This window comes from Nothobranchius furzeri, chromosome 16, assembly GCF_043380555.1.
Source record: "Nothobranchius furzeri strain GRZ-AD chromosome 16, NfurGRZ-RIMD1, whole genome shotgun sequence".
NCBI classification, from domain to species: domain Eukaryota; kingdom Metazoa; phylum Chordata; class Actinopteri; order Cyprinodontiformes; family Nothobranchiidae; genus Nothobranchius; species Nothobranchius furzeri.
In genome coordinates, this window is record NC_091756.1 from 38,722,477 (window position 1) to 38,746,869 (window position 24,393).

At 40.7% G+C, this 24,393-nt stretch overlaps 2 protein-coding genes across 3 annotated transcripts; both read left to right on the forward strand.

Moving 5' to 3' along the window:
• The first annotated feature begins 1,074 nt into the window (after window positions 1–1,074).
• On the forward strand, window positions 1,075–11,637 carry LOC107387864 (gap junction gamma-1 protein). 2 transcript variants are annotated; one of them, XM_015963098.3, is made up of 3 exons: window positions 1,075–1,109; window positions 1,209–1,303; window positions 9,225–11,637. In XM_015963098.3, the coding sequence occupies exon 3, from the start codon at window positions 9,278–9,280 to the stop codon at window positions 10,661–10,663; it is 1,386 nt and encodes a 461-aa protein (XP_015818584.3). In that variant the 5' UTR covers window positions 1,075–1,109; window positions 1,209–1,303; window positions 9,225–9,277; the 3' UTR covers window positions 10,664–11,637. The 2 variants fall into 2 exon arrangements, with proteins under 2 accessions (XP_015818584.3, XP_054605186.2); XM_054749211.2 differs by lacking the exon at window positions 1,075–1,109 and having other exon boundaries at window positions 1,124–1,303.
• Window positions 11,638–13,837: 2,200 nt separating this feature from the next.
• On the forward strand, window positions 13,838–23,345 carry dbf4b (DBF4B-CDC7 kinase regulatory subunit). Its single transcript, XM_015963097.3, has 12 exons — window positions 13,838–13,951; window positions 15,089–15,289; window positions 15,601–15,792; window positions 15,868–15,918; window positions 16,018–16,084; window positions 16,399–16,463; window positions 18,175–18,211; window positions 18,299–18,344; window positions 20,690–20,821; window positions 20,903–21,038; window positions 21,111–21,235; window positions 21,343–23,345. Exons 2-12 carry the CDS (start codon window positions 15,140–15,142, stop codon window positions 22,673–22,675), a joined length of 2,334 nt encoding a protein of 777 aa, XP_015818583.3. The 5' UTR covers window positions 13,838–13,951; window positions 15,089–15,139; the 3' UTR covers window positions 22,676–23,345.
• Window positions 23,346–24,393: the final 1,048 nt, after the last annotated feature.

Sequence of the window (24,393 nt, forward strand, 5' to 3'; positions counted from 1 at the left end):
TGGACAACCCCATCGATTCTTCTCTATTCACTCTTTCCGAGGTGAAAGATAACTCAGTTAAGAGTCGTCGAGCTTGTCTGAGGTCATTTTAAATCAGAATGCAAACCTCCTTTGCCAGAATCCTATCAGGCGGATTAAGGTTGTGTTTTCTCACTCTGGTCACTTTGATTCTATTGATTGTTTAAAAACACAGAACCAGCCAAGAGTCAAAAAGCTTTGAACAGCAGAATCAAACAGTCAGTCTTAGCTGCAGATGGAGATGGAAAGGATGAGAGGAGGACTGTCTGAACTGGATTTTATCTAACGTCCTTGAGATGAGCTGCAGTGATAGAGAAAGATGCCTCTGTTTGAGGGTCATCAGCTGGAAACAAAAGCACAGAAGCCTCCTTGAATTTTATCTGCTGTCCTTGAGGAAGACGATGAAACAATCCTCCATGAATTGTGGACCTGCGCGATACTGTGCAAATGAGAACAAGAAGTCAAACCTTTTGTAACTAAATGTTTGAGTACTCCAAACTATCGATGCAATGAGAATTGTACTTTCATAAATCTGGGAAAATTGAGGCAAAAGTAGCTGAGACATTCAGATTTAATTCTCTGGGATCTTGGCTAAGCACTAGTCACCTTAAAATGATCCTTGCATAATTTTTTTTACACATTTCGGATACCTGTTTTATGTTTTTTGTTTGTTTAATTTTATCCTAGAAGTAAAATTCATTTATGTGCATGCTATAATGCTTCAACATTCTATGATGTGTAAAAGAGAATATGTTTAAAACGTTAAATTTGTTGGAGAAAAAGAAGAAAAAAAATCCAATATCTAGTATTGGTGCAAGATATGCACTTGAATATACACTTTAGCTGTTTTCATAAGATTCCTATATTTATTAACCAGTTTTCTTGTATTATTCAATTATAAATCATATAATTCTCTCATAATTTGATTAAGTTATATAGTTTTTTTTAACAGTTACATAAAATGTCCTCTGATGCGTGCGACTCTCTCTCTCTCTCTCTCTCTCTCTCTCTCTCTCTCTCTCTCTCTCTCTCTCTCTCTCTCACTCTCTCTCTCATAAGAAACCCCTCCTTTCCGTCTCTACAAGAGTTCAGTAAGTTTCTTTTATAACATTCAGTCTCTTCTCTTCTGTCAGTCGCAAGGAGGAGGAGCAAAATGAAATAACTTTTATTATTTCACCTTTCATTTGTAGAAATCCTTTCAGAGCCCAGGAGGGCAGGTAGAGGTCCTCACCCTCACCGGAAGGGACGTTTTTATATCATTGACTCAGCAATGTGCGCGCCAAAGGTAAGGAAAAGTTCAGTAGCCTAGATAACTACTTGTGAACATTTGTCTGAATATTTAAAAGTGCTGAAAAAGATAAGGATGTTTATTGTGGTGTTATTTTTTATGTACATACGTTTTACAGCTTAATGAATATGCTACTATGAGTTAATAGCAATTTACCAGCTATAGGCTAAATTAGGAACTTTAGCTTCTACCGTATTTAGTAAACTGCTTCACAGTTATAATATAAGTATTGTAATTGCAGTTTTGCATATTTTATGCATGATATTTTTTCCTAGGTACATAGCTGTCATTAGCATCTTTGTGTTAGGATGCTATTAGCCCCAAAGGCTAATATTTTCTAAAGCTAACATCTGCTCTGATATGTTTAACCATAGATGAATCTGTATTAAAGAGGCCATATCATGGAAAATTCACTTTTTGGAGCTTTTTAGCATGTGATATTGTTATTTCCTCATGAAAAACACCCCCAAACTCGACTTTGGCTACATTCATGCATTCTACTTTCTCAGTTGCAAATTTTGAGTTTTATTTTGAAAAGCCTGCACAACCTCAATGGAAGCTAAGTGTGCCATCAGGCCCTTCTCCTCCCCATGAAGCTTGTCTCAGACCTGAAACCTGCCTCCCTGGAAGGAGGTCACTAACACCCACTTTCTCCTAATTGCGAGCATAGAGCGGTTGATATCTACCCTGGCCTGCCAGACTTGTCCTCTGTCCTCATAATGCACAGAGAAAGAGTCTGGTAACTCACAGGCAGAGAGGCACATGAGGGGAGGGACTAGGCAGCTCAAAATTAACCAATCAGAAAAAAGACGGAAATGCCGACTGTGCCTCGCTACGCTGTAGTTCTTTATCTGTAGTAAAAAAAAAAAAAGGCGTCTGGCAATGGCGCAAACATCTTTTTTTTTTTTTAGAAGAAATGCTTTAAGCACTTCTACTTGTTGCTGTTTTAAAGATGTGTCCAAGTAACTTAGAACAGAGGAAAGAGCCACAGCGAACTCCGCTTCAGTCGCTATGTTCAACAAATTTGGCATTAGGGTGTGTGACCTACGCTACTCTGCGCTGATTGGCTCAATTAGAATTCTCACAGGGTGAGGTTATTTGAATAGGAGAGTTCCCAAACCCTCAGTGTTTCTCAATGTGAAGGCGCCTGGCCTTGCGAGGCGATGTCTTGCGAGGCCAGGTACCTTGCATACGAGGACACTGTCCTTCCTTGGTCAAATAAAATGGTTAAGTGGAACAGACTTGCATCACGAGACTGCGGCTTCCACAGCGGTCACGTAACGTGGCGTGACATGGGAGACAACGTTATATGTTATACGTATTAGTTTCAATGTAAATATATAACGAGGCTTTTACTTTTTAAATTGTGTTTATGTTTATTAAATTAAATATATAAGCGAGTTACTACCCGCTAGCCACTGAAGCTGCAACTAATAAGCAACTAACCAACAATAGATAACTTCTTTGGATCTAAAAAAGAAAAACATTTTTAATAAGTTGACTTACTTTTAAACTTGAAAATTGTCCCCGAAGTAGCTGCTGGCTTCTGATCCGCCGTCCTTTTAAAAATACCGCAGTGTATTCTGGGTAATTTTTGACCAAGGCTAGGCTACAAGACACCTCCCGTGTATCCTCGCTAAGCTGGCTAAATGGCTAACAAATGGAGAACACACGCCTCGGTAGAATACGCTTTTCATAAAACATTCGGGGCTTGAGCCCAAGTAGCCAGGCCTAACCCCGCCCCTGATTGATTGTTTATTTTTGTGGACACCCCCCCCCCCCACACACACACACACTTTTGTTCCTTTCTCTTTCACCTCACCTCTGTCTCCGTGTCTGGTCAGAATTACAAAGCATTCAAAAACAATAACAATAAAGTTTTAAGTATCAGGCGTGACATTAAAAGCAGAAGCTTTGATGCTCCACCTGAGAGTAAATCTGTAAGGCTTGTCACCAGCATTCAGACATTAATTCTGTTTGCTTCACAGCCAGACAGGACACGAAAAAAAAATAAAAAAAAAGATAATGATAAATGGACGATAACTACAGGTATGCGCAGAAACAAAAGTTGTCAACTAGATGGGGTTGTCACGTGTATTACGTTGAGTCACATTTCTACGTGACTCAAGGTGGTACAGCTTTGTAAAGCGACATGAACGTTGCCAACCAACACACTTCTTTATATTTTTATCAAATTTATTGACATAAGAAAAATATCTCAATAAATTTTCTATTTATTGCCCAGCCCTAACAGGAAGTGTCTTGTAGCCTGGCCTTGGTAAAACATTCCCCAGAATACAGCATGGTATTTTCAAAAGGATGGAGGATCAGGTGCCAGCAGCTACTTCAGGGGCAAATTTCCCTTTTAAATGTAAGTAAACTTATTGTAGCTATCGGGCTGATATCTAAAATGTTTTTAGATCCAAAGCAGTTATCTATGGTTGAGTAGTTGCTTAGTAGTTGCAGTTCTGATCGAGATATAGAAGAAAAAAGGAAGATACATTTCTCATAAAGATAAGCTCAACATCCGTGTCTATAACTGATAGAATCAGTATTTAGATTTATTTAAACCTTTGTTTTCAGGATGCTTTTTGTTGTATTGGAAAAATGCACACTAAAAACCTCCTGTGGCGATTAGGAATGCAGTAAAATTTATGAGATGCTGAGGAGATGGAAATTAGTGAAAAGTTTATACAGACTATATTTAAGTAATTTTTGACCATGTGTAAAGGTCTTGAATGGTTTATTTCCAAAACAAATGATTTATTTTAATGACGCTAGGAAGCTCGCAACCTTGTGGCTGAATAATCGATGGGGTTTGTCGTCACAGTCTACATTTATTTGCCCACTGTAGGGAGACCAGCTTGGTCTTTTAGCTTGTTTGGTGTCTCGTAAATCCAATTATGTTCCATCATAGGATGTGTTTTAACATGCTTTAGTACCACACAGGGTTGAGTCATAATATTCTCAGGGTACTATATAAAGAATCCTCAGCCTTAAAGGTCTGAGAAACTGTGTGATCCTTGTTATTTTTTAAATATGGTCAGTCATTCTGAGTTGCTCATGCATGCTGAAAACTTTCTTCAACCCCTTTTGCCTGCATTAGCAACTACTACATGGGAGAACACATTCAGACTTGTGTTATTTGTGAAGATAACATGTCAATGTGGCAATTTTTACCCTGGAAAGATGAGCTAACAAAGGCGGTGGAAGAGTCGCATTGCTGCTGGTTAGTATTTAATATTGTTGGGGACAGTAATCAGAAATTTCAGTGTGGTTTAAAGATTACCAGGGACAATTATTATTTATTTATATATAAGTATTCGTCAGTTAGATATTTTATTGCAATAGGTAGTGACAGGTCTTGAAAATCTGATCTTTATTAGTTTAAAACTAGAGGTCTAACTGGCAATGCACCAGTTACTGAGTGCAGTCCTAACCCCTATGTCACAATAGGGCTGGGCGATATGGCCTAAAATCAATATCACGGTATATTCACCTCAATAACAATGAATGGACGATAACTATAGGTATGCAAAGAATCAAAAGTTGTCCACTAGATGGGGTTGTCACATGTATTACACTGAAGCCTGATTTATATTTCTCTGTGAGCTCCGCAACAACTGTGCGAGACTTTATAAAACGGACAAATCAATCCTTCATTCTCCTCCACCTCTTCATGCAATCACCACCTCTAAACCCACATTTTCCATCATTTCCGTCCATGTTTGCGCCATATTTTTTACTCCTCCAGTAACGGGTAAATAAATGTTCATATTTTTGGACTTTTTCCACAATACGTTCTTCAATCTGTTCTGGGTCTGCCGCTAAATATATTTTTACTTTTTAATGCCGCTACAGCGGTGCTGGTGATGAATATACATGAAGCAGTGTCCTGACCAATCACAAGCTTGCATTCTCCGTCACTTTTGACAGATGTTTAAATTTTTGGGCATGTTTCCGTCACCCTCTTTGAGCCTGTTGGAGAGCCCTTGCACCGATGTATAATGGCATTGCGTGTCTTCGCACCCACTCAGACAGAGAAGTATAAATCAGGCTTGAGTCACATTGTCATGCGACTCGAGGTGGTACAGCTTCTTAAAGGGACATGAACTCCATCAACCTACACACAACTTTTCATTTTTTATCATCCAATTTATTGACATGGGAAAAACAATATCGTTTAGTGTCAGAAAGTTCGATAATGATACGTTTTAGATTTATTGCCCAGCCCTAATAGGGCAATTATGTCAGAAAACAATCATGTAATAATACGTAGCTTACCTGTGTCAGGTTTCAGCTGCCCGTGGTCCACCAGATTAAAAACTAATAACAATAAATGTGGTTTTACAGTAGGACCTCTCTGCACCATGTCCAAGAGAAAAGAATGGAACAGACATCTGACAAAACTGTACTGAAAGTGTGCAGCCCTAAGAGTAAAACTAAATGACCCAGTCTTATCATGTTTGATATTAATCTATAGTTAATAGATTAGGTTAAAGACTGGTGTTTACGACTGATAACTAGTTGGATGGAACAGATTTCTCAGCATGTCTTGCTCTTTCTGAAATGTTGAAAATTAAACAAAATTTTGTTTTTATTTACAGTTAAAGTATTTTTGAAATGAAATTTACATGTATTAAAGAGAAACCATGACTGAATAATGTAGTGGAACAGAGGGGTTAATGTACTGGTTAGTACAGTATATTATTATGTAGTAATTCATATATTGCTGGAACAAGTTTGTAAACGTGGTGAGAACAAACTGTCAGCTATAAATATTGGCAGGGACATGTCCTCGGTGTCTCCAGTTAAAATGATGCCTATGTGTTTCTCTTAGCCAATCAGTGTGGTTACTAATCTAAGTCGAGCTATGACAATATCCATCCATCCATTCATTGTCGGCTGCTTATCTGGGGTCAGGTTGTGGGGACATCAGCCAAAGCAGAGAGGCCCAGACATCCCTCTCCCCATCCACTTGGGCCAGCTCCTCCGGGGGAATCCAGGTGTTCCCTCGCCATTCGAGTAACATAGTCCCTCCAGAATGTCATGGGTCTTCCCTTGAATCTCCTTCTGGTTGGATGTTCTCAGAAAAACTCACCAGGGAGGCGTCCAGAAGGCATCATAACCAGATGCCCGAGCCACCTCAACTGGCTCCTCTCGCTGAGGAAGAGCAGTGGATCTAGTCCAAGCCCCTCTCAGATGACCAAGCTTTTCATTCTATCTCCAAGGGAGAGCCGAGCCACCCTGCAGAGAAAACTCATTTTGGCCACTTGTATCCACAATCTCATTCTTTTGGTCACTACCCAACGATCGTGACCGTAGATGAGGGTTGGACCACATCACTGTCTGATAATGCTAACAGGACCACATCATCTGCAAAAAGCAGAGACCTGATTCTACAGAATATGACTCATAAAGCATTCATTCCTACTAGTGACCACAGCAAATCTACTGAAAATAATGAGTGAATGAGTCCTCTAAATATGCTTAGTTTTCAGTTTCCCATCTGTGACTTCATAAATATTTTTCATTTTTTTAAGACATGTCGCTGATATGGCGTAGTCTGTTGGATACTGTCATTTTTTATTCTATCCTAATAATTGCTCAGAATCTGCTCGGAGCATCTTTGTTCTTGTTACCAGTGAGTTTCCGGCTCCTATGTGACATGGGAAGGGGATATTCTGTTTGACATGCTAACTGCACAGCCCGAGTAATGGAGTGGGCACATGGTATAGTTCTCTTTTTTTATCAACTGTTAGCTTTTGGCAGGGTAGTGAATGTCTCATTAGGTGAAAATACCAATTTACTTGAAAAAGCAGCGTCAGCAAACTACAAACTTTAACAGTTGCCTTTTGAGTAAATAGTTGAACAGTGTTTCATAGTGGGAGATAGGGTGGAGCATCACTTTTACTGCTTTTAAGGTAACCACAAACCTCCATGTTCACAGCTTGAAGCCTTTTTAGATAGGCTTGTACAAAGCTGGTACATTTTACAGGCTCTGTAAGAAACGGGAGGCTTGTAGTCTCTGGGTGGGAGAAATCTGGAGACGGTAAACAGCAACAATCCCAGGCTTTCAGTGTTAGCCATGGCCCACTCTAGCTGTTGCCACAAGGTTCAGTAAGTAGTACAATGTTATGATTTACTTTTAAGTCAAGATTACTCTTTTGAATTTTAGGAACAGTTTGGGTTAAACTTGCGTGTTTCAAAATGTTTTCCTAAAACACGTTCATTCATTTATTTAGCTTGTGTTGTTTTGTGAATGAAGTAAAAAAGAACAGAAAGAAGGATCTTTCAGTTTTCTGGTGATCAGTAGGCTTGGTGTTTGGGTGTGAATACAGTAGCTGTGCCACTGGCTTTTTCACATGGTACGTTACACAACATGGCCAGATGTGCTGCTTTAAAAAGCATGTGCATCTTAATGAGACCACAAAAACCTTTTTTTTGTTCACAGAACCAAGAAAGCATGTTAATTATCAACACTGATATGGATGCTTTTAATCTCTTCCCTTCTCCAAATGCTCTTTACTACAAACAATCACTAGCATTTATTCAATAAAGCTGGATAAGGTCCTGCACATGTGCTGATTTTCATTTGTAAACACGCAGAATTTAAGGGTTTGAAGAATCAGATAATGGAAAATAAATACGAGCATCGGTTTGGACAATAAAGCTTTTGATTTAGTGGTTATCTTTATTACAAGGATGTTGATGAGGGCTTTGTTTCATGAACAAAACCATGTGTTCAGAGGCCAAAGACTCCTCTCAAGTTGAAAAATGAACAGTGCGGTAGAGTTATTGGTGTCATACAACGACAGCCCTAAAATATATTTTTCTATTTACTCATTAGTTGTTTAAAGTCACATTTTAGCTTGATAAGTGAGATTTAGGCTTACGCAGATGGGTGTCTTCAGGTCAAATAGAGGTACTTACCAGTTAGAACACACACTCTGCCTGTGTGTGTGTGTGTGTGTGTGTGTGTGTGTGTGTGTGTGTGTGTGTGTGTGTGTGTGTGTGTGTGTGTGTGTGTGTTAAACTCACATTTATATTAATTTAAAGTAAAGTAGCTCGTGACCTCGGCACCAGTTATGGACAATCAATGATTGGCTTTGCTATAAAGTAATGTTGTGATTTTATTCGTGAGGAATAAAGGGTTGGAAGACTTTGATGTTAATGTACATTTGGCAGGAATGTAGAGATGAGATGACTCCTTTTTGTAAAGCATTTTAAATATTAATCAGTTATTTTAACAGTAGTGCCCATGCTTAATCTGGGTTTTTCTTAGGCATTAGCTGTTGGACCCTTTATTATCTTACTCCATTTGTTGACCTTGTATATGAGGTTTTTGGCTTGTGTTTGAATTTTAAATACAGTCCACATTTCAGTTTGTGTGGGAGAAACTTTTTCATACCTCTCTCAGTGGAGCTTGAACAAGCTAAAGAACACAGATAAGTGCATGACATCTGTATTCTTACTAAAGAAACGGACTGTTAATCATTCTCTGTGCGAGAGACGAAGGGAGGCGTGTTGATAAATGATTTTACCCTATCTGGTAAAAAGAGGGGAACTCATTCATTCATTTCTTTGTGTGATATGTTTTGGCTTTAAATGGGAAAAATATGTTAGGCTTCTGTGAGGAGGACTTTGGCACCAGGAGTGGTTTGCTGAATTTGAACTAAAGTGTATTTTATAGTGTGTGCAACTTTACATTTCTTAGCCATTCCTAACTTTAAATAGTTGTAATTTTGTTTACTAATATTATCTTTGGCATTATTTTTGTGCCACAGCTCCATGCACATGTTTTCTTCGCTAACATAACTGATCATTTAGCAGCTGTGGTGGCAAAAAAAGACGTTTTGTTGAACTCACCTGTGAGTTTTGTTTTGGCTCAGAAGCTTAATGTTGTTTCTCTCCACAGGGGAGTAACAGAAGGTGTGTGCTGCCTCTTGCTGTAGTTTTCAAGCCAACACCATGAGCTGGAGCTTCCTGACACGCTTGCTAGAAGAAATTCACAATCATTCCACGTTTGTGGGCAAGATCTGGCTCTCTGTCCTGCTGGTTTTCCGCATCGTTCTGACGGCCGTGGGTGGTGAATCAATCTACTATGATGAGCAGAGTAAGTTTGTCTGCAATTCTGCTCAGCCCGGCTGTGAGAACGTCTGCTACGACGCCTTTGCGCCACTCTCACACGTCCGCTTCTGGGTCTTCCAGACTATTCTGGTGGCGACACCTTCGCTTATGTATCTGGGCTATGCTGTGAACAAAATCGCTCGGGCAGAGGAGCAGGCAGAGAGTGGAGGAGTGATCAGATACTCACAAAAGAAACCAAAGAAATCTTATCATGCAGGAAGAAAGCAGCACAGGGGCATTGAAGAGGCTGAGGATGACAACGAGGAAGACCCAATGATCTATGAAGTGACGGAGGCAGAGAGGGAAGACGGTGATGGTGGAGCAGCCCCAGATAGCAGCGGTGAGAGACAAGTGAAAGTCAAGATTCGACATGATGGCCGTCAGCGTATCAGAGCAGATGGACTCATGCGCATTTATGTCCTGCAGCTGTTGGCCCGTTCTGTGCTGGAGGTGGCTTTTTTATGTGGCCAGTACATGCTGTATGGATTTGCTGTTCCTGCCAAGTACATCTGCTCAGATCTGCCCTGCCCAAACAAAGTTGACTGCTTCGTGTCACGGCCCACGGAGAAAACAATCTTTCTCCTCATCATGTACACAGTCTCCCTGCTCTGTCTGGCACTCAATATATGGGAGATGCTTCATCTGGGCATAGCTACCATCTGTGAGATCATACGCGTCCACCGGGTCAAGCGCCCTGATGATGACCTGTGTGGACTCACAGAAAGAAACAAAGCTACTAAGGAGACAGGACAGAGTGGTGACGGTTACATCAGCTACCCTTTTACCTGGAACCCATCATCTGCCCCACCTGGTTACAACATCGCTGCCAAGCCCCTTTTAGTGTCTAAAGGGAACCACAACCCACCTCTACCCATCACTGATCTCACTAGTGCCAAGATCACGTGCCAACAGAACCACGTGAACTTTGCCCAAGAGGAACGTCAGCGGTACGCCAATAATGATGAAAACCTGTGCGATGGTGGGAGGGGGGATGGCCCCAGAAGTGCTCATAAGGACATTGGTCAGTCTCAGAACACGCTGAAGGCAGATAATCAGGCCTATAGCCAGCTGCAGAGCCACAGTAATAATCACAGCAAGCCTAACCGTGAACGTAAACACCGCCATGCCTCCAGACATGCCCCCAGCAAGGCTGACATAGACAAGGGCAGCAGAAGCACCAGCTGTAGCAGCAAGTATGGAGTCACAAATGGTTCTGAGTGGATCTGAAACACAGGTTGTTCCTTCTGCAAAGGCTGCGTAGAAAATGTACTTCTGTGGCTCTATACCACAAAGAAGACATCCAGGTTACATTGCTTTTAATTATCTGGAAGTGGTTAGCAAACATCTTAGGAGCCATTTGATTTATTTTGTTTTACTTCTGTGGATTTATTATTTCCCAAACATTATAAATAGGTCATCTCTATGTAGTTACATCACAGTAAGTGGCTCTACTGCTAAGTTTAAATGCATTTTTTACATGTTAGCAGTGTTTAATCGCTTAAAATAGAGGAACCTCAGGGAGATACTAAAACATTCAGATCTATAAGTATTGTTCAAAGTATAGTGTTTCAAACTTTTACTTCTCAGTTTCATTATTTATGGGATTTACCGAAGAGCTTTAGAACAAACATCAATAGCAAAAGGCACGAGAAAGGTGTTATTGGGATATATTGACTGAGTAGCTGGTCCTGAGTTAACTAATAGTTTGCAATGGTTTTAGGGTGAAATTGTTTTGTATATCTTCTGTCTGAGGACAGAGGAAAATATGAAAGTATTTTTGCTAGAAGGGGCATTTTTTTCTGTTACTTGAAGTGCCTTTCTTGTCAGAAATAGTTGGAAATAGATAAAAAGTGTAAAGAGATGGGATGTTTTTTTTAATTAATATGAAAGAATTTCTTTGTTTTGATGCCTTGCCATATTCATCTGTAAACACCAGCATGTATTGAGCAGGCAGTGGTATTTTGTGTTTTATATCCATTGTTAACATTATTTAGTTTCAAAGGTTAAATGACTTGTTCATTGTGCAAGTAAACATTAAGGTTGTTTTATGTCTAGCCTGATAAAGATTTACACTAACTCAGATTTTCAGACTAAAAAGCCTTTTGAGATTGCTGTGTGGATTGCAGTGTTTAATTTTGTAGGAGAAATCTTTTGCATATTTTGAATAAAAAGTTTGTATTCATTTTGTTATTTTTGTCTTTCGTGGCACAGTATGCAATTTCATTTGGTAGATTTCAATAATTTCCTACTGAAAACGTTTAGAAAGAACAGTCTATTTCATTTAACATGTTGCCCTCTACTGGTAAGCAGCAGAATAACATTGTATTGTTAGCCGTGGAAAAGCTGTAGAATTTCAGTGGACAATACTCCTTCATATTTCTAAATTGCATTGTGTTTTAGATTAAGTATAAATTGTAATAAAAAACGAAGTACTAACGCGGGTAAGTGAATTAGCAATTGCATATTTCAATGACTTGCATGAGGTCATTTTTATTTTTTCACTTAAGAGATAGCTTAAGATAGTGGTTCACGTGTTGTAAATTTAAATAGTCGAGTAACGCCATATTAATGTTTATAAATAAGCTCAGGAAAGGTTTTTTATAAAGAACTGACTGGTGAGTTCCGCTGTGCTGCATTTTCGATTATGCGAAAAATTGTTTGAAAACAGCTACTAAATGAAAAACTTTCGAATTATGACTCAAAAACTGGGACGTAATTTGGGGGGGGGGGGGGACGGGTGGGACATGTCCCCCCCCACTTTTTCAAAAGGCAGTTTTGGTCCCCTGCACTTTTTTCCGTCCAAAAACAATGTTACGCTCCATTAAATGGATTTGGTTGAGCACTAGGACCGAAACGGAAACCGGTTTACTATTAGACCCGCCCAAAAGCTAATCTATTGGCTCTGCTGATACTTGCTAACGTATTATTGGCTGTTGCTGCTGTCACTCAAGTTGTAAACAGTCAGAACGTGCTCACGTTGTTTTGCTAGTTTGGAGCCGCTAGGGAACACCGGTACTGAGTCACATCGTCAACTAGACGCTGTGTAATATCAGAGCTCAGCTCAGCTTCCATTACATAACATTTGAATAAGTGTTCATTTGTGAGTCTTTGGTAGTTAGGCACAGCCAGGAGGCAGCATGTCAAGAAAACGAAAAGTGGATATAAGAGACTTCTTTCAAAGTCAAAACGTAAGTTGGAACATGTGACAGACCTGCATTAAGCTCAGACTCACCTCCTCCTTCACAAACATACTCAAAACTAACTTTTACAAACTCATCTCCTCCACATAACTGACTCCTCAGACACAATTTATTCGTATTATTATAATTATTATTATTTTTATTATTACTATTATCATCATAATTATTATTACTAGTAGTAGTAGAAGTGTAACTTCAAAACTTTTATCATTTAACTTTATTGTAAACTTATCTATTGCAATGCATATTTTCACATTAAAAAGCTCTGAAAAATGAACAGTATCATCATTGTCAACAGATTTTTTTAAGCTTAATGTCAAAGATGTACACTTTTCATTAGATTTATCTTATGTTTTCCTTTTTTTTTTTGTGTGTTGAAATGCAACAACTGTTTAAACACTTTTAAGGGGAAAAACATATTTAATATGTTTTTATACACTCAAATGTTAGGGTGATGATCATGTGTAAAACATTAGTTCAGCATGTCCTCTAACACAGCAAATGAACAAACGGCCAGATCTCAGGAGGGACCGTTTATGTATAAATAATTTTTATACTTTTGACTAGGCCTGGGAAAGTAACACATTTTGCTGGACGATATTTTGTCCAACAAATTGTTGATGATAAACGATATTGTCAACATTATCTAGACCAAAATAACCACTAATATAATGTTAATATATCATAATAATGCAAGTACACCCTTTAAAATGCAACAAAGAAACCTTCATTTAACATTGAAATGTCCAGAACCAGAACTTCTAAATGAATAAAAATAACAAACAAAAATTAAATAAAAAAGGAATCTCACTCCCTGTTAGAAAATGTTGCACCAAAAACAATAAAAAAGACCCAAAACAATAAATACAATGGCCTATCCATTGTCAACAGCCAAAACTGCACTTCAATAAGGATGGAAAAATTATTGAGATGGGCACGTGACGTGTCAAGGGGTCTTTACATAAAAACCCCCACCCCAAATCCGCACAAGCCTGCTGTGTCCCCCCCCCCCCCCCCACTTCTGAAATCAAAATTTCGTCCCTGCTCAAAAATATACTGACTAGTGGAGCAATGCACACCAAATACTAAAAATGTTGTTGTCTCAATTAAGCGTCTTACCTTTATTTGTTTGTTAATATTTATGCAACATTAAAATGAGAGACGTTCTGTGTCGTTCCAATTTACGTAAGTCATCTGAAGGCAGCCGGATCCCGGATGTTACGTAGCAAGTGCTTTTGAAAAAGCGGCGGTTTGAGTTTCTGCAACATACTGAAGTCTCGAGAGGAGACAAAGATTTACAATTCAACACTGAAACGTAAGTAAACATTTACGTTTTGTTGCTTCAAGAGGAATAACGTAACGAACGTTCTGACCGTTTTCTTTGGTTCAAGAAATCAGTTTACCAGGAAAGCTAACTAGCTAGTTCAGCTAGCTCGCTCGCGAGACACATGTTCACGCTTTAAATGCACAATTGAACTGTGGTAGAATAACAGTTCATAGTAAATAAGCTCTGCATTTCTAGTAACGCCACTGATATGAATTATTGTCTTTTGAAAACCCAAGTTAGAAAACTGGTGACTTCAACTAGTACTGAGGACACAGTTTGGACAGGCTAATGTAAACAAATAAATAATATAATTACAAAATCAACCTTAAACACGCATTTGTTAAATTGAGTAAAAGAGATAAAGAAATGCTTCTTTGTTATGTGTTGAATTTATTTGAAATCACAGACTACACAGTATGCGCAAAGTTTGGAAGCTTGGTTTTAAACGTGGCATCTTTCCACAATCTGCATATTCCTTCTGTGATTTTTTTAACACAGGAAAGGTTTATTTACCTTGCTGACAGTTTCGACCACTCCTCATGAAGACCGCAGGAGTGGTCGAAACTGTCAGCAAGATAAATAAATCGCTCCTGTGTATTTTTAAAGATGTGGACAGTTTATTCCTGTCCATATTCTATTGTGCTCATACAGATTCATTCTGGTTTGCTTGCTTTGTTTTTGCTATGTTTCTATTAAATATGTCAGATCAGCAATGTGACATAAATAACCCGTGTAGATTCAAATTTCCAAATTAACCTGGCCCTAAATGGAAAAGTAATTGACCCCAGTAATTGATTTGTTGCATTATTGCAACAACTGCAGTTTGTGACAAGTCTGTCACATCACTGTGGAGGAATTATGTCCCACATTTCTCTACAGAATTGATAAATATTTCAGTTTTCTAGCATGAATTGCATATTAAAGGTCAAAGGTCAGACTTTCTCCTTCAGGATTATCTGATGGAGAGCAGAAGTCATGGTTCCATCAGTTTGTGCAAGTCATTCAAGTCATTAAGCAGCCCAGACAATTACACTACCACCATCATGTTTGGATGTTATTTGTCATTATGCAGTGTTAGTTTTACCTTCCAGTGTTGAAACTCATAACGCTCACATTTTTTTCTAGATTCTTGGTGTTTTGCTGTAGTGCTACAAGCTCCTCTACAAAGGTGGAGCCATGCATTCGCTGCACAATTCAAAGGAGCGAGGTCTTCTTGGCAGGCTTTGTGCCGGAGACAAGAAACTACAAGGGAAGACGTTCTACCTGGACAATGTGAAGGCACGCTCAACAATGCTGATTTTAGAGGCCATATCTCTTCTAGGAGGGGTAAGCAGGTTTAAGCAGTTTTATAGAAGGTATTATAAGGCAGTCAGCTGGGAGTAAATGCAACAGATGTTCTTGTTTTTATATGCAAGGTCTTTTGTCAAGGTGTTTTCTGTATGTGAAAGGGTGTATCTAGTGAGTTCAGGAGCAAATAATGAACATAAGTCAGTGGGTAACATCAGAGACAAAACTGTTCATTTAATTCATGCCAATGCTTAGTTTAAAGTTAGATTGTAAATAAAAAAAGACCCTTTCTCTTAATATTAATGAAATCTCTCAACAGAAAATAACATAATGTACTTGTCTTTCTGAAGAAAATAGAGAGTTTCCTGCACAAGGATGTAGACTTTTTTGTAACTGGAAGCCAAGAGATTCTCAAGGAGGCAAAGAGTGTGGTCACCAAAGGCGAGGCAAAGGAGACGGGTGGAGGAACCCCATATCCTTTAAAGAAGCAGGAGGGTAGGCTCGGCAATGAAAAAGGACGACCCGAAACTCCTAGACCAATGGTAACTAGGTGCTAACATGCTTTTAAAATAATTAAACTGGTTAGAATTTTTTTAACCTCCTGTTTGTCTCTACAGGCCTGTGGCAGTCGAGGGAAGGCTCTTCTTCAAAAAGCCATTTGCAACAATGTAAGTTAGAGCATCCAAAATCCACTTGTATCTGTTCTCTCAGAGTATTAATGCAAGACTTTTAACTGGTGCTTGCTTCTGCTGGACCCGTCTTTGTAGGAGCGTCTTCAGAGGAATGCGTTGATCAATGCTCGATCGTGGGGAGTGAAGATACTGAATGTGGATGGTATCCTTTTGACCGAAGTGGAGTGGTGATTTGCTGAATCGCAGAACATGAAACATACAGTTCACTTTTCCTAACAGTAGATGGCACCATGTGCTTCTTTTCTGAGCAGTAAACATTCTTGAGGAATTTTTTTTTTCCTGTCAAAAAACTAGACTTAAGCCGGAATGGTTACTTTATCCATATAAGATACACAAAAGGAAGCTGTAATTAGATTTCCAGAGTATAGAAAATTTTATTTTTTCCAGAGGATCAAGAAGGTTTTTTAAAGAGAATTAATAGTTTTAAAATTGTAAATATCCTTAATTTAATGTCAGATGTTCTTTTATATCTGAAGCACTTGAGTCGAGAATGTTTTGGTGTTAAACACAAGAGGGCCGAGGTAAGAGATACTCTCTTCATCATTTGCATTTTTTAACTAATTTTCAAAATTGGAAATTCAGACTGAGATGATTGAACAACCATTTTTACGTTTATGTATTTAGTAGATGCTTTTGTCCAAAGTGACTTACAGGTGATCAAGCCAGCAGGTTGCCCTTGAGGCTAACAACAAACACTATTCAGTCAATTCTAGGTGGCAGTGAGGCAGCATAATGAATCATAGAGGGAAGCAAACATAGAGTGTGCAGTAGAGTGGGGGACGGGTGCTGGGAGGGTGCAAGTTTAGAAGATGCTCTCTGATGAGCAGGGTCTTCAGGAGTTTCTTGAAAATTGACAAGGAAGCCCCTGTTCTAGTAATGCTTGGTAAGTCATTCCTCATCTGTGGAACGATACATGAAATGAGTGCGCTGTGCACTTTGAAGAAAATGGCAACCTCAACATTGAAGTGTACCGGAAGCCCACACACACGGACCAGTACCTCCTCTTCGACTCACATCACCCTCTGGAACACAAACTTGGAGTAATCAAGACCCTACACCACCGGGCAGAACATGTTCCCTCTAAGCCGGAAGGGAAAAAGAAGGAACACACACATATAAAGGAATCACTTAAAACATGTGGCTATCCTAATTGGGCGTTTATAAAGTCAGCAAAGATGCACATAAAAGAAGACCAGACACCAGTGAGGGAGGAAAAGAAAGACAGACGCAACAACCTTGTCAACCCCTATGTAGCCTGTGTATCAGAGAAACTCAGGAGGGTTTTCTCCAAACACAACATACCGGTGTACTTCAGACCCAGCAACACACTCGGACAGAAACTGGTTCACCCGAAAGACAAAACTCCTAAACACAAACTGAACAATGTGGTGTCTGCTGTACAGTGCAGCGAGGAATGCCCAGACCTCTACATCGGAGAAACCAAACAGCCACTTCACAAGCGCATGGCACAACATAGAAGAGCCACCTCCACGGGACAGGACTCAGCAGTTCATTTGCATCTAAAGGACAAAGGTCACTCTTTCGAGGATGCCAACGTTCACATTTTGGACAGAGAGGACAGATGGTTTGAAAGAGGAGTAAAGGAAGCCATTTATGCCCACTGTGAGCAACCATCTTTGAACAGAGGCAGTGGTTTACGACACCAACTGTCTGCCATCTATAATCCAGTTTTGAGATCCCTTCCCAGATGCCTCAATGCCCACGCATATCCTGGGCCATCTGACCTCAGGAATTCACATGATAGGGTGGGGCCAGGCTTCACAATGAGCTCACCCGAAACTCTGGCTGAATAGGACCCACACCCACCCTCACACCTTGGCTCATGTGTTTATGTAGAAGATCATCAGGGGGTCTTTTGTTCCCTCTTCGGGGGGGAACTCCCACTGGGTTTGAATCTGGGACTCTCCACCATTTGACCGTAGAACTGAAGAAGCCTCTCGGGTGAGAGGTGAAACGTCTTCAAGCAACTCAAAGAAGTCCAGACGCTTTTCTTTCAAAGCTCCTTAGACCATGAAATGAGTGGATTGTCCTGAGCGAGCTGTAGACACTGCTAGCCAACGATCCTTCGGTGACTGGAGGATTACTTCATTTTATTGTAAAATATGCTGATAGTGTCTCAGCTGTAGTGTAACGAACTACAACAAGATCTGTGAAAATGTCTTTGAAAATCTGTCTGATGATTCATTTCTTGTATTTGCATAATTTATGCAGAAAACATCCAGCAAACAAAGTGCTCCTGCTGTCAAAGGTTAGTTTTAATCACCTTACGATGCTGATATGTGTTTATTTTGTGTGGAATAATTTGTCTCGTTGTCCTTTGGTGTCCTGGTCACAGCTGCAGCTTTGAGATGTCCTTATCTTAAAATTGAAGATGCTAGCAGGTGAGTTGATTTATTTTCCTCTCATGAGTCCCCCTCAATGAGACATAGTGTTTGTTTCAAAGGGATTTTCCACCCCTAAGTGAAATTTAGTCTTGCCATATTCCCCAGAGTTAGAGAAGGGAGAAGAAAGCATTTTGTAACTTTAGCTTAGCATAAACAATGCAAGTGAATGGTAACAGCTAGCATTTCAATCATTCAAATTCAAAAGCTAACAGAATTCTGCCAGATTAGGAGAATGAATGTTTTTTTTTCCACTTAACTCTGGAGAATTCAGCAACAGACAAATTTTCACTTTGGGGCAGAATATCCCTTTAACCTTCCAAATCTTTGGAAACTTGGAACCAAGTCAAAACACCCGGTGCTCCAGTGTTCAGTCTTCCATTGTTAAATCTGGTGAGTAAAGGATTTTGTCAGCTCAGGGGACTGTTGTTTTTAAAGTGCACAGGCTCGGATAGCTTATCTCCTGTATCAGATTATATTGTCTGATGCAAGTCAGGTATATTGATATCAAGGCAGTAATAGGTGGCGGTGATGTGACTTGTTGTTGTAGAGGTGTTCATTTCAGTCTGGATGATTTTCCTAATTGAACCCGTTAAGAAGTCCTATCGTGTAATGTGACGAGCAGTCCCCAGGAGCTCAAAGCTTCGGCGTTTTTGATTTCTTTTAGATGAGGCTGTGCAAAGCTCCACTGCCTGTTCCTGCAGGGGACCCCTGCGTGTGAACACATCTCTTTATTTGACTCCTCATTTGAGTGATTGAATTGTACAATGTCTCCACGGTGAGAGGGGATCCTCAACATCTGCAGGCCCAGCTGGGGTAGAAGAGGTTCTCTCCTAAAAGCTTCTTGCTGGAGCAAGTTAAGGACTGGATGCAGTCAAGCTTCCTCCAATTAAGCAAAGACGAGACTGAAGTTATTGTCTTTGGAAATAAGGAGGTTAGGATGGAGGTTGTTGCTCAGCTTAGCTCCAGAGGAATAAAGACAACGACTCAGGTTAGAAATCTTGGTTTTATTCAGACCTGAGCTTCACTGGTCACATTAATCCTATAACAAGATCAGCATTTCATCATCTATGTTTGTTTGTGTATTTAGCAGACGCTTTTGTCCAAAGCAACTTACAAGTGATAGTCGGCATGTTGTCCCTGAGGCTAACAACAACAACAACAACAACATTGACATCAGTCATGGAGAGGAGGGAACAAGGAGTGGACAGTAGAGAGGGGGGACGGGTGCAGGGAGGGTGCTAGTTTAGAAGATGCGCTCTGAAGAGCAGGGTCTTCAGGAGTTTCTTGAAAATTGAAAAGGAAGCTCCTGTTCTGGTAGTGCTTGGAAGGTCATTCCACATTTGTGGAACGATACATGAGAAGAGTGGGTTGTCCTGAGCGTGGTGTAGGCACCGCTAGCCGACGATCCTGTGATGACCGGAGCATCAGATGGCACGACTCAGAGGTCTCATGTTCAGACCAGACCTAGAGAAACTTATTCATGTGTTCATCTCCAGCAGGCTGGACTATTGCAATGGTCTCTTAACTGCTCTTCTCAAAAAAACTGTGGAGCAACTGAAGCTTGTTCAGAAGGCTGCTGCTAGAGTCTTAACAAGAACCAAGAGAACAGAGCACATCACTCCTGTTCTTAAATTTCTACACCGGTTACCAATAAACTACAGAATTAACTTCAAAGTACTTCTACTTATAAATCACTCAGTGGCGTGGGGCCAGAATACACGCCAGATCTCCTTCAGGTATATACACCCAGCAGGGCTCTGAGATCCTTAGGAAGCGGTCAGCTGGTAGAACCTCGGGTCAGAACCAAACAGGGTGAAGCTGCTTTTAGCTACTATGCTGCACACAGATGGGATCAGCTTCCTCACAACCTCAAATGTGCCCCAACTCTAGAAACATTAAAATCAAAATTAAAAACCTTCATGTTATCATCAGTCTTTAAATAAATGTTCTTATGCTGCACCTTCTGCACTGTAACTGCTCACCCTTTAACTTTGTCTCTTTTTCATTTTTAAATTGTATTTTCTGTCACGTTGATTTTAATGTTCATGCTAAAGGAAAGCACATTGAATAGCCTCTGTGTATGAAATGTGCTAGATAAATAAAGCCGCCATGCCTTGCTTTGACTTTTCCTCTGTGATGACAGATGTTCAAAGATGATTCAGCTCATCTGTGTGATGATTAAAAACAAACCACTCAGTTTGGGTGTGTTCCTTTGTTTTTCAGTATTAGACAAAGAACCTGAGTAGATTTTCACAGCACTGCAGTTTTGGTCTTTTCATTGTTTGAATATATTTTTTAATTCAAACTGCATCTCGTGTGTCTTGTTTTCACTACCAAACCAGGAAGTACAAGCCTCTCCATATGCAGTCTATGACCTTTCCTGCTCTGCACTACTCGGGTCGTTTCAGCCCCTTCGAGTCTCCTCCTCCTCCTCGCTTCGGAAAACAGATGGATCAAGTAGGCGCTAAGAAAAGGTTTGTTTGATGTAGACTATTGTGGGAATCTTGTTTATTCTTCTAATAAGCATTTCATATTAACATTATATTTGTGATTAGGGAAAAGAAAACTGAGGGCAGTGTTCAGGACAGTTCTCCAGCTCTGCTCAGCTGCAACCCTTCACCATGGCGGCCGCGTAAAAAGAACTCGTCATACTGTGAATGCTGTCAACAGGTCTTCTCTAATATAGAGGAGGTGGGAATCATTTAATACTTTATTGTTTATTGTGAAATGTTCTGATTAGTAATTTCATCTTTGTTTTTGCAGCATTTAAAGTCAGACCAGCATCGCTCGTTTGGGCTAGAACCCTCCAACTACAGAGATGTGGATCAGCTTGTAGCTGTAATGCTTCCAGAATTTGACCCTGACCCAACTCAACCGTCAGGAGAAAGGTGAGCTTTGAATGGTACCATTATTAGCTCAGCGTTATAGACTCCTATTATTGTAGAATCTGGGTTTTTTTTTTTTTTTTTTTTTACTTTTATTTTCTCTTCTCCAGAACGCCAACTCGTATGCCTTTCCACGATGTTTGTGAACTGGAGCCCGGGACTAATGTTGAAGTGAAACATGTTCAGTCCCTGCTAAAAGAAGATTCATCCTTCATTTCTCACATTTCCAACCATCCCCAAAGTCATCTTTCCTCCAGCCCGGCCAGCCCTACGCTAGAAGTTAATTTTAATACCCCAAATCCAGCCACTCCACCAGCTGATCATCAGTCTTCTGATCCCGATGCAAACCACCCGTCCGCTCAGCTCCAGCCTTACCCTTCGAGCCCACCCATGCCCGTTCTGACTATTGAGACCTTCGAACATCTACCTGATGCTCCATGTCTCCTCTCTGATCCTTACTCCCTGCCTCCAATTCTCAGTCCACAAGTCCCCTATTTTGTTCACATCCTGGATCCACAGAGTCCTTACCCAGACCCCCCTATTCTCAGTCTTCAGACGTACACAACAGAGGAGACTTTTGAAGGACAGATTTGTGAAATGAACCCTGCAGACTCATCTGTTCCCCTCTCCACTCTACTCCAAATCTATGGGACCAGTGAGGAAGGAAAGAGGGAGCCAACTCCAGAGGTTCCTGATGAACACACTGGAGATGTGTGTTCTCACAGAGGTTTAGATCGTGCTCCTCGGTCCTCACATGGAGCTTATTCACTTTCTTGGCTGTCAGCTGAAGGATCAAACACCAAAAAGAATTGTCGACCAGAAAGCCCTGAACACAGAAACCTTAAAAAGAGGAGGAGGACGCTTGGGGGAAGTGGCAGCTGGGGTGAACAAAGCCCCAATGCTTCAAAACCACCAAAGGAAAATGCATCAAATGTAGAGGATGTGTCATTATATGATGCTTCTGATCAGATGGTGCAGTCTAGTCCTAACTCCATCTCTACGTCACACTTTTTGGATGTGCCTGAATTAAAACCATCTTGCGCCACATTTTCTTTTCCTTCCAAACCTCAGAGTGCAAAAACCAGTCAAGACCCTCCGTGTTCCCACTCTGCCTCTGTGCACATCGAGCCAGCGCTCATCCCAGACCTGACCACACACTCTTCAGCATTGTCAGACTCTGACTGGGACTGCAACTTCCTGTCATACCTGAGTCCAACCTCAGCCACGCCTCTGACGCCTGACGAGCAGAACTGTGAGCTCGACAGAGGGCTGCTCCACAGGTCCTGCCCCTGGATGCACGACACCAGCTATGAGTCACATCTGCACACTGTTCTTCAGCCGCCAGCCCCAGCTGCATCGTTGTGTGGGCAAGACGCTGAGTCGTCCTCCTTTTCCAGAACCGTGGTACCGATTGCTGAGGTTCAGCAACGGTGGTGTTTTTAGGACGTGAAAGAACCTGGGAAGCCCTTCATCTAATTGTATTGACTCAATATTTATTTGACCTACTGTTGTATATTGGCTGTTGATAGAGATGCTATTTTATTTTTCTATGTGGATGTTTTATTTTTCTATGATTGTCAATGTTAGCCGTAGATCCATATCCTCACTAGCAAATGTACAGTACCTTTTGCTGACCGTGGTAATTCAGCCGCTCTGTCCGGAAACACGTGGTGGTACTGAGAGTTTAATGACGACTTTCTGAAAAGTGGGGGCATTACTCAATTACTCTTAAGTGCTGCACCTGGATCGGATCCCACGTAAGATGTTGTTGATGGTCCAACAGGCCAGGCGTACATAGAGGGGAGGACTGACAGCTTATGACACAAACTGTCTGAGTAATGTCACATGGCTCGTCCTGCCTTTTGAAGGTGTGCCAAAGGACGGGCTTTGTGAAGGACAGACTAGTCCCATGGGGTTTTTTTTTAACCTGTACTTGCCAGTCTTCAGCAGATTATTTCAACTGTTTAAAATGATCTCCCCTAGCTGCCGACCCTGATGCAGAAAACAATGCAAATGCCATTTATTAAATGTGTGGAAAGATTTTAGTTCTCTAAAGGAATCAAGATGTCAAAACTTGTACCGTATTTTTTTAAATAAATGTTTTTAGTCATAACTTTTTACCTTTTGCAGTGAAGATGTTTCTCTATAAAGTTAATAAATGCTGACTCTGCTTGTAGAAGCTACATGAAAAGGGAAGGGTGAATGAACGGCAGCAGCAGCTCCATGTGTCCTGTTGGCATAAACAACACTGGACATGTTTACTCAGTTTTTAGGGTTAGGGCCCATATTTAGTCAGAATTACTTGAACGAATGGAGAAAGTGTAATGAAAGTTTGTTTTCTTCCCAAATCAGGTAAAAGTCACATTGTATGAGGTATTTAACAGGTGGAGTCTCAAGTCAAGTCTCATTGACTTTTATTTATGTGTTAGTCTCATTGAGACCCATAGTCTCGGTGACGTTTAGGACAACTGCTAATCTAATCACCAATGCTTTAAGCAGACAGCTGCCAGAAGCACTCGTGTATAGTGGCACTATGGGTTGGGAGATGGTGGCAACAAGGTGTTGTCTGGCTTTGGAAGAAAAACAAGATTTGTTTGTAAAAAAGTAACCTTTTAACAGATTCTCAGTATGAATGTGGGTTCACCCTGTAGCTGGAGGGTTGCTGGTTAAAACTCAGGCTCTGTCAGTGTCCTTTGGCAAGACACGTAACCCTCCTTGCCTGCTGGTGGTGGTCAGAGTGACCTGTGAACGGCAGCTCTGCCTCTTGTCTGTCTGCCCCAGGGCAGCTGTGGCTACGATACAGCTCATCACCATCAGTGTGCAAGTGGGTGAAGGTAGTGTGACAGTGTGAGCGTCCTATCACTGTGACCCGATTGATCATGCGCCCTAGCTACTTGGCCACGGGGATGTCCCTTTGGCTGACTGGTTAGGGCGCATGACTCTCACCTGGAAGCCTAGGGATCAAATCCCGCCGGGGCCCTCGTTTCTCCACCTTGCTACAGTAGTGTGAAGCACTTTGGAGTCCTCTTGACTCAGAAAGGCACTATACAAGTGCATGTCATCTATCATTTAGAAGGTCAAGTTGGTTCATGGCTTGCTCTTGTGACATGGATTAGTCCTCTGGATTAACCCAGCAACAGCATGACTCCATATCACAATGA

Bases quoted from the DNA above. Each gene is read 5' to 3' on its own strand.
- dbf4b (XM_015963097.3), top strand. From the start codon at position 15,140: ATGCATTCGCTGCACAATTCAAAGGAGCGAGGTCTTCTTGGCAGGCTT. The intron at 15,919-16,017 runs GTAAGTTAGAGC...CCGTCTTTGTAG, and splicing joins AAAAAGCCATTTGCAACAAT to GAGCGTCTTCAGAGGAATGC. The intron at 21,236-21,342 runs GTGAGCTTTGAA...TCTCTTCTCCAG, and splicing joins ACTCAACCGTCAGGAGAAAG to AACGCCAACTCGTATGCCTT.
- LOC107387864 (XM_015963098.3), top strand. From the start codon at position 9,278: ATGAGCTGGAGCTTCCTGACACGCTTGCTAGAAGAAATTCACAATCAT.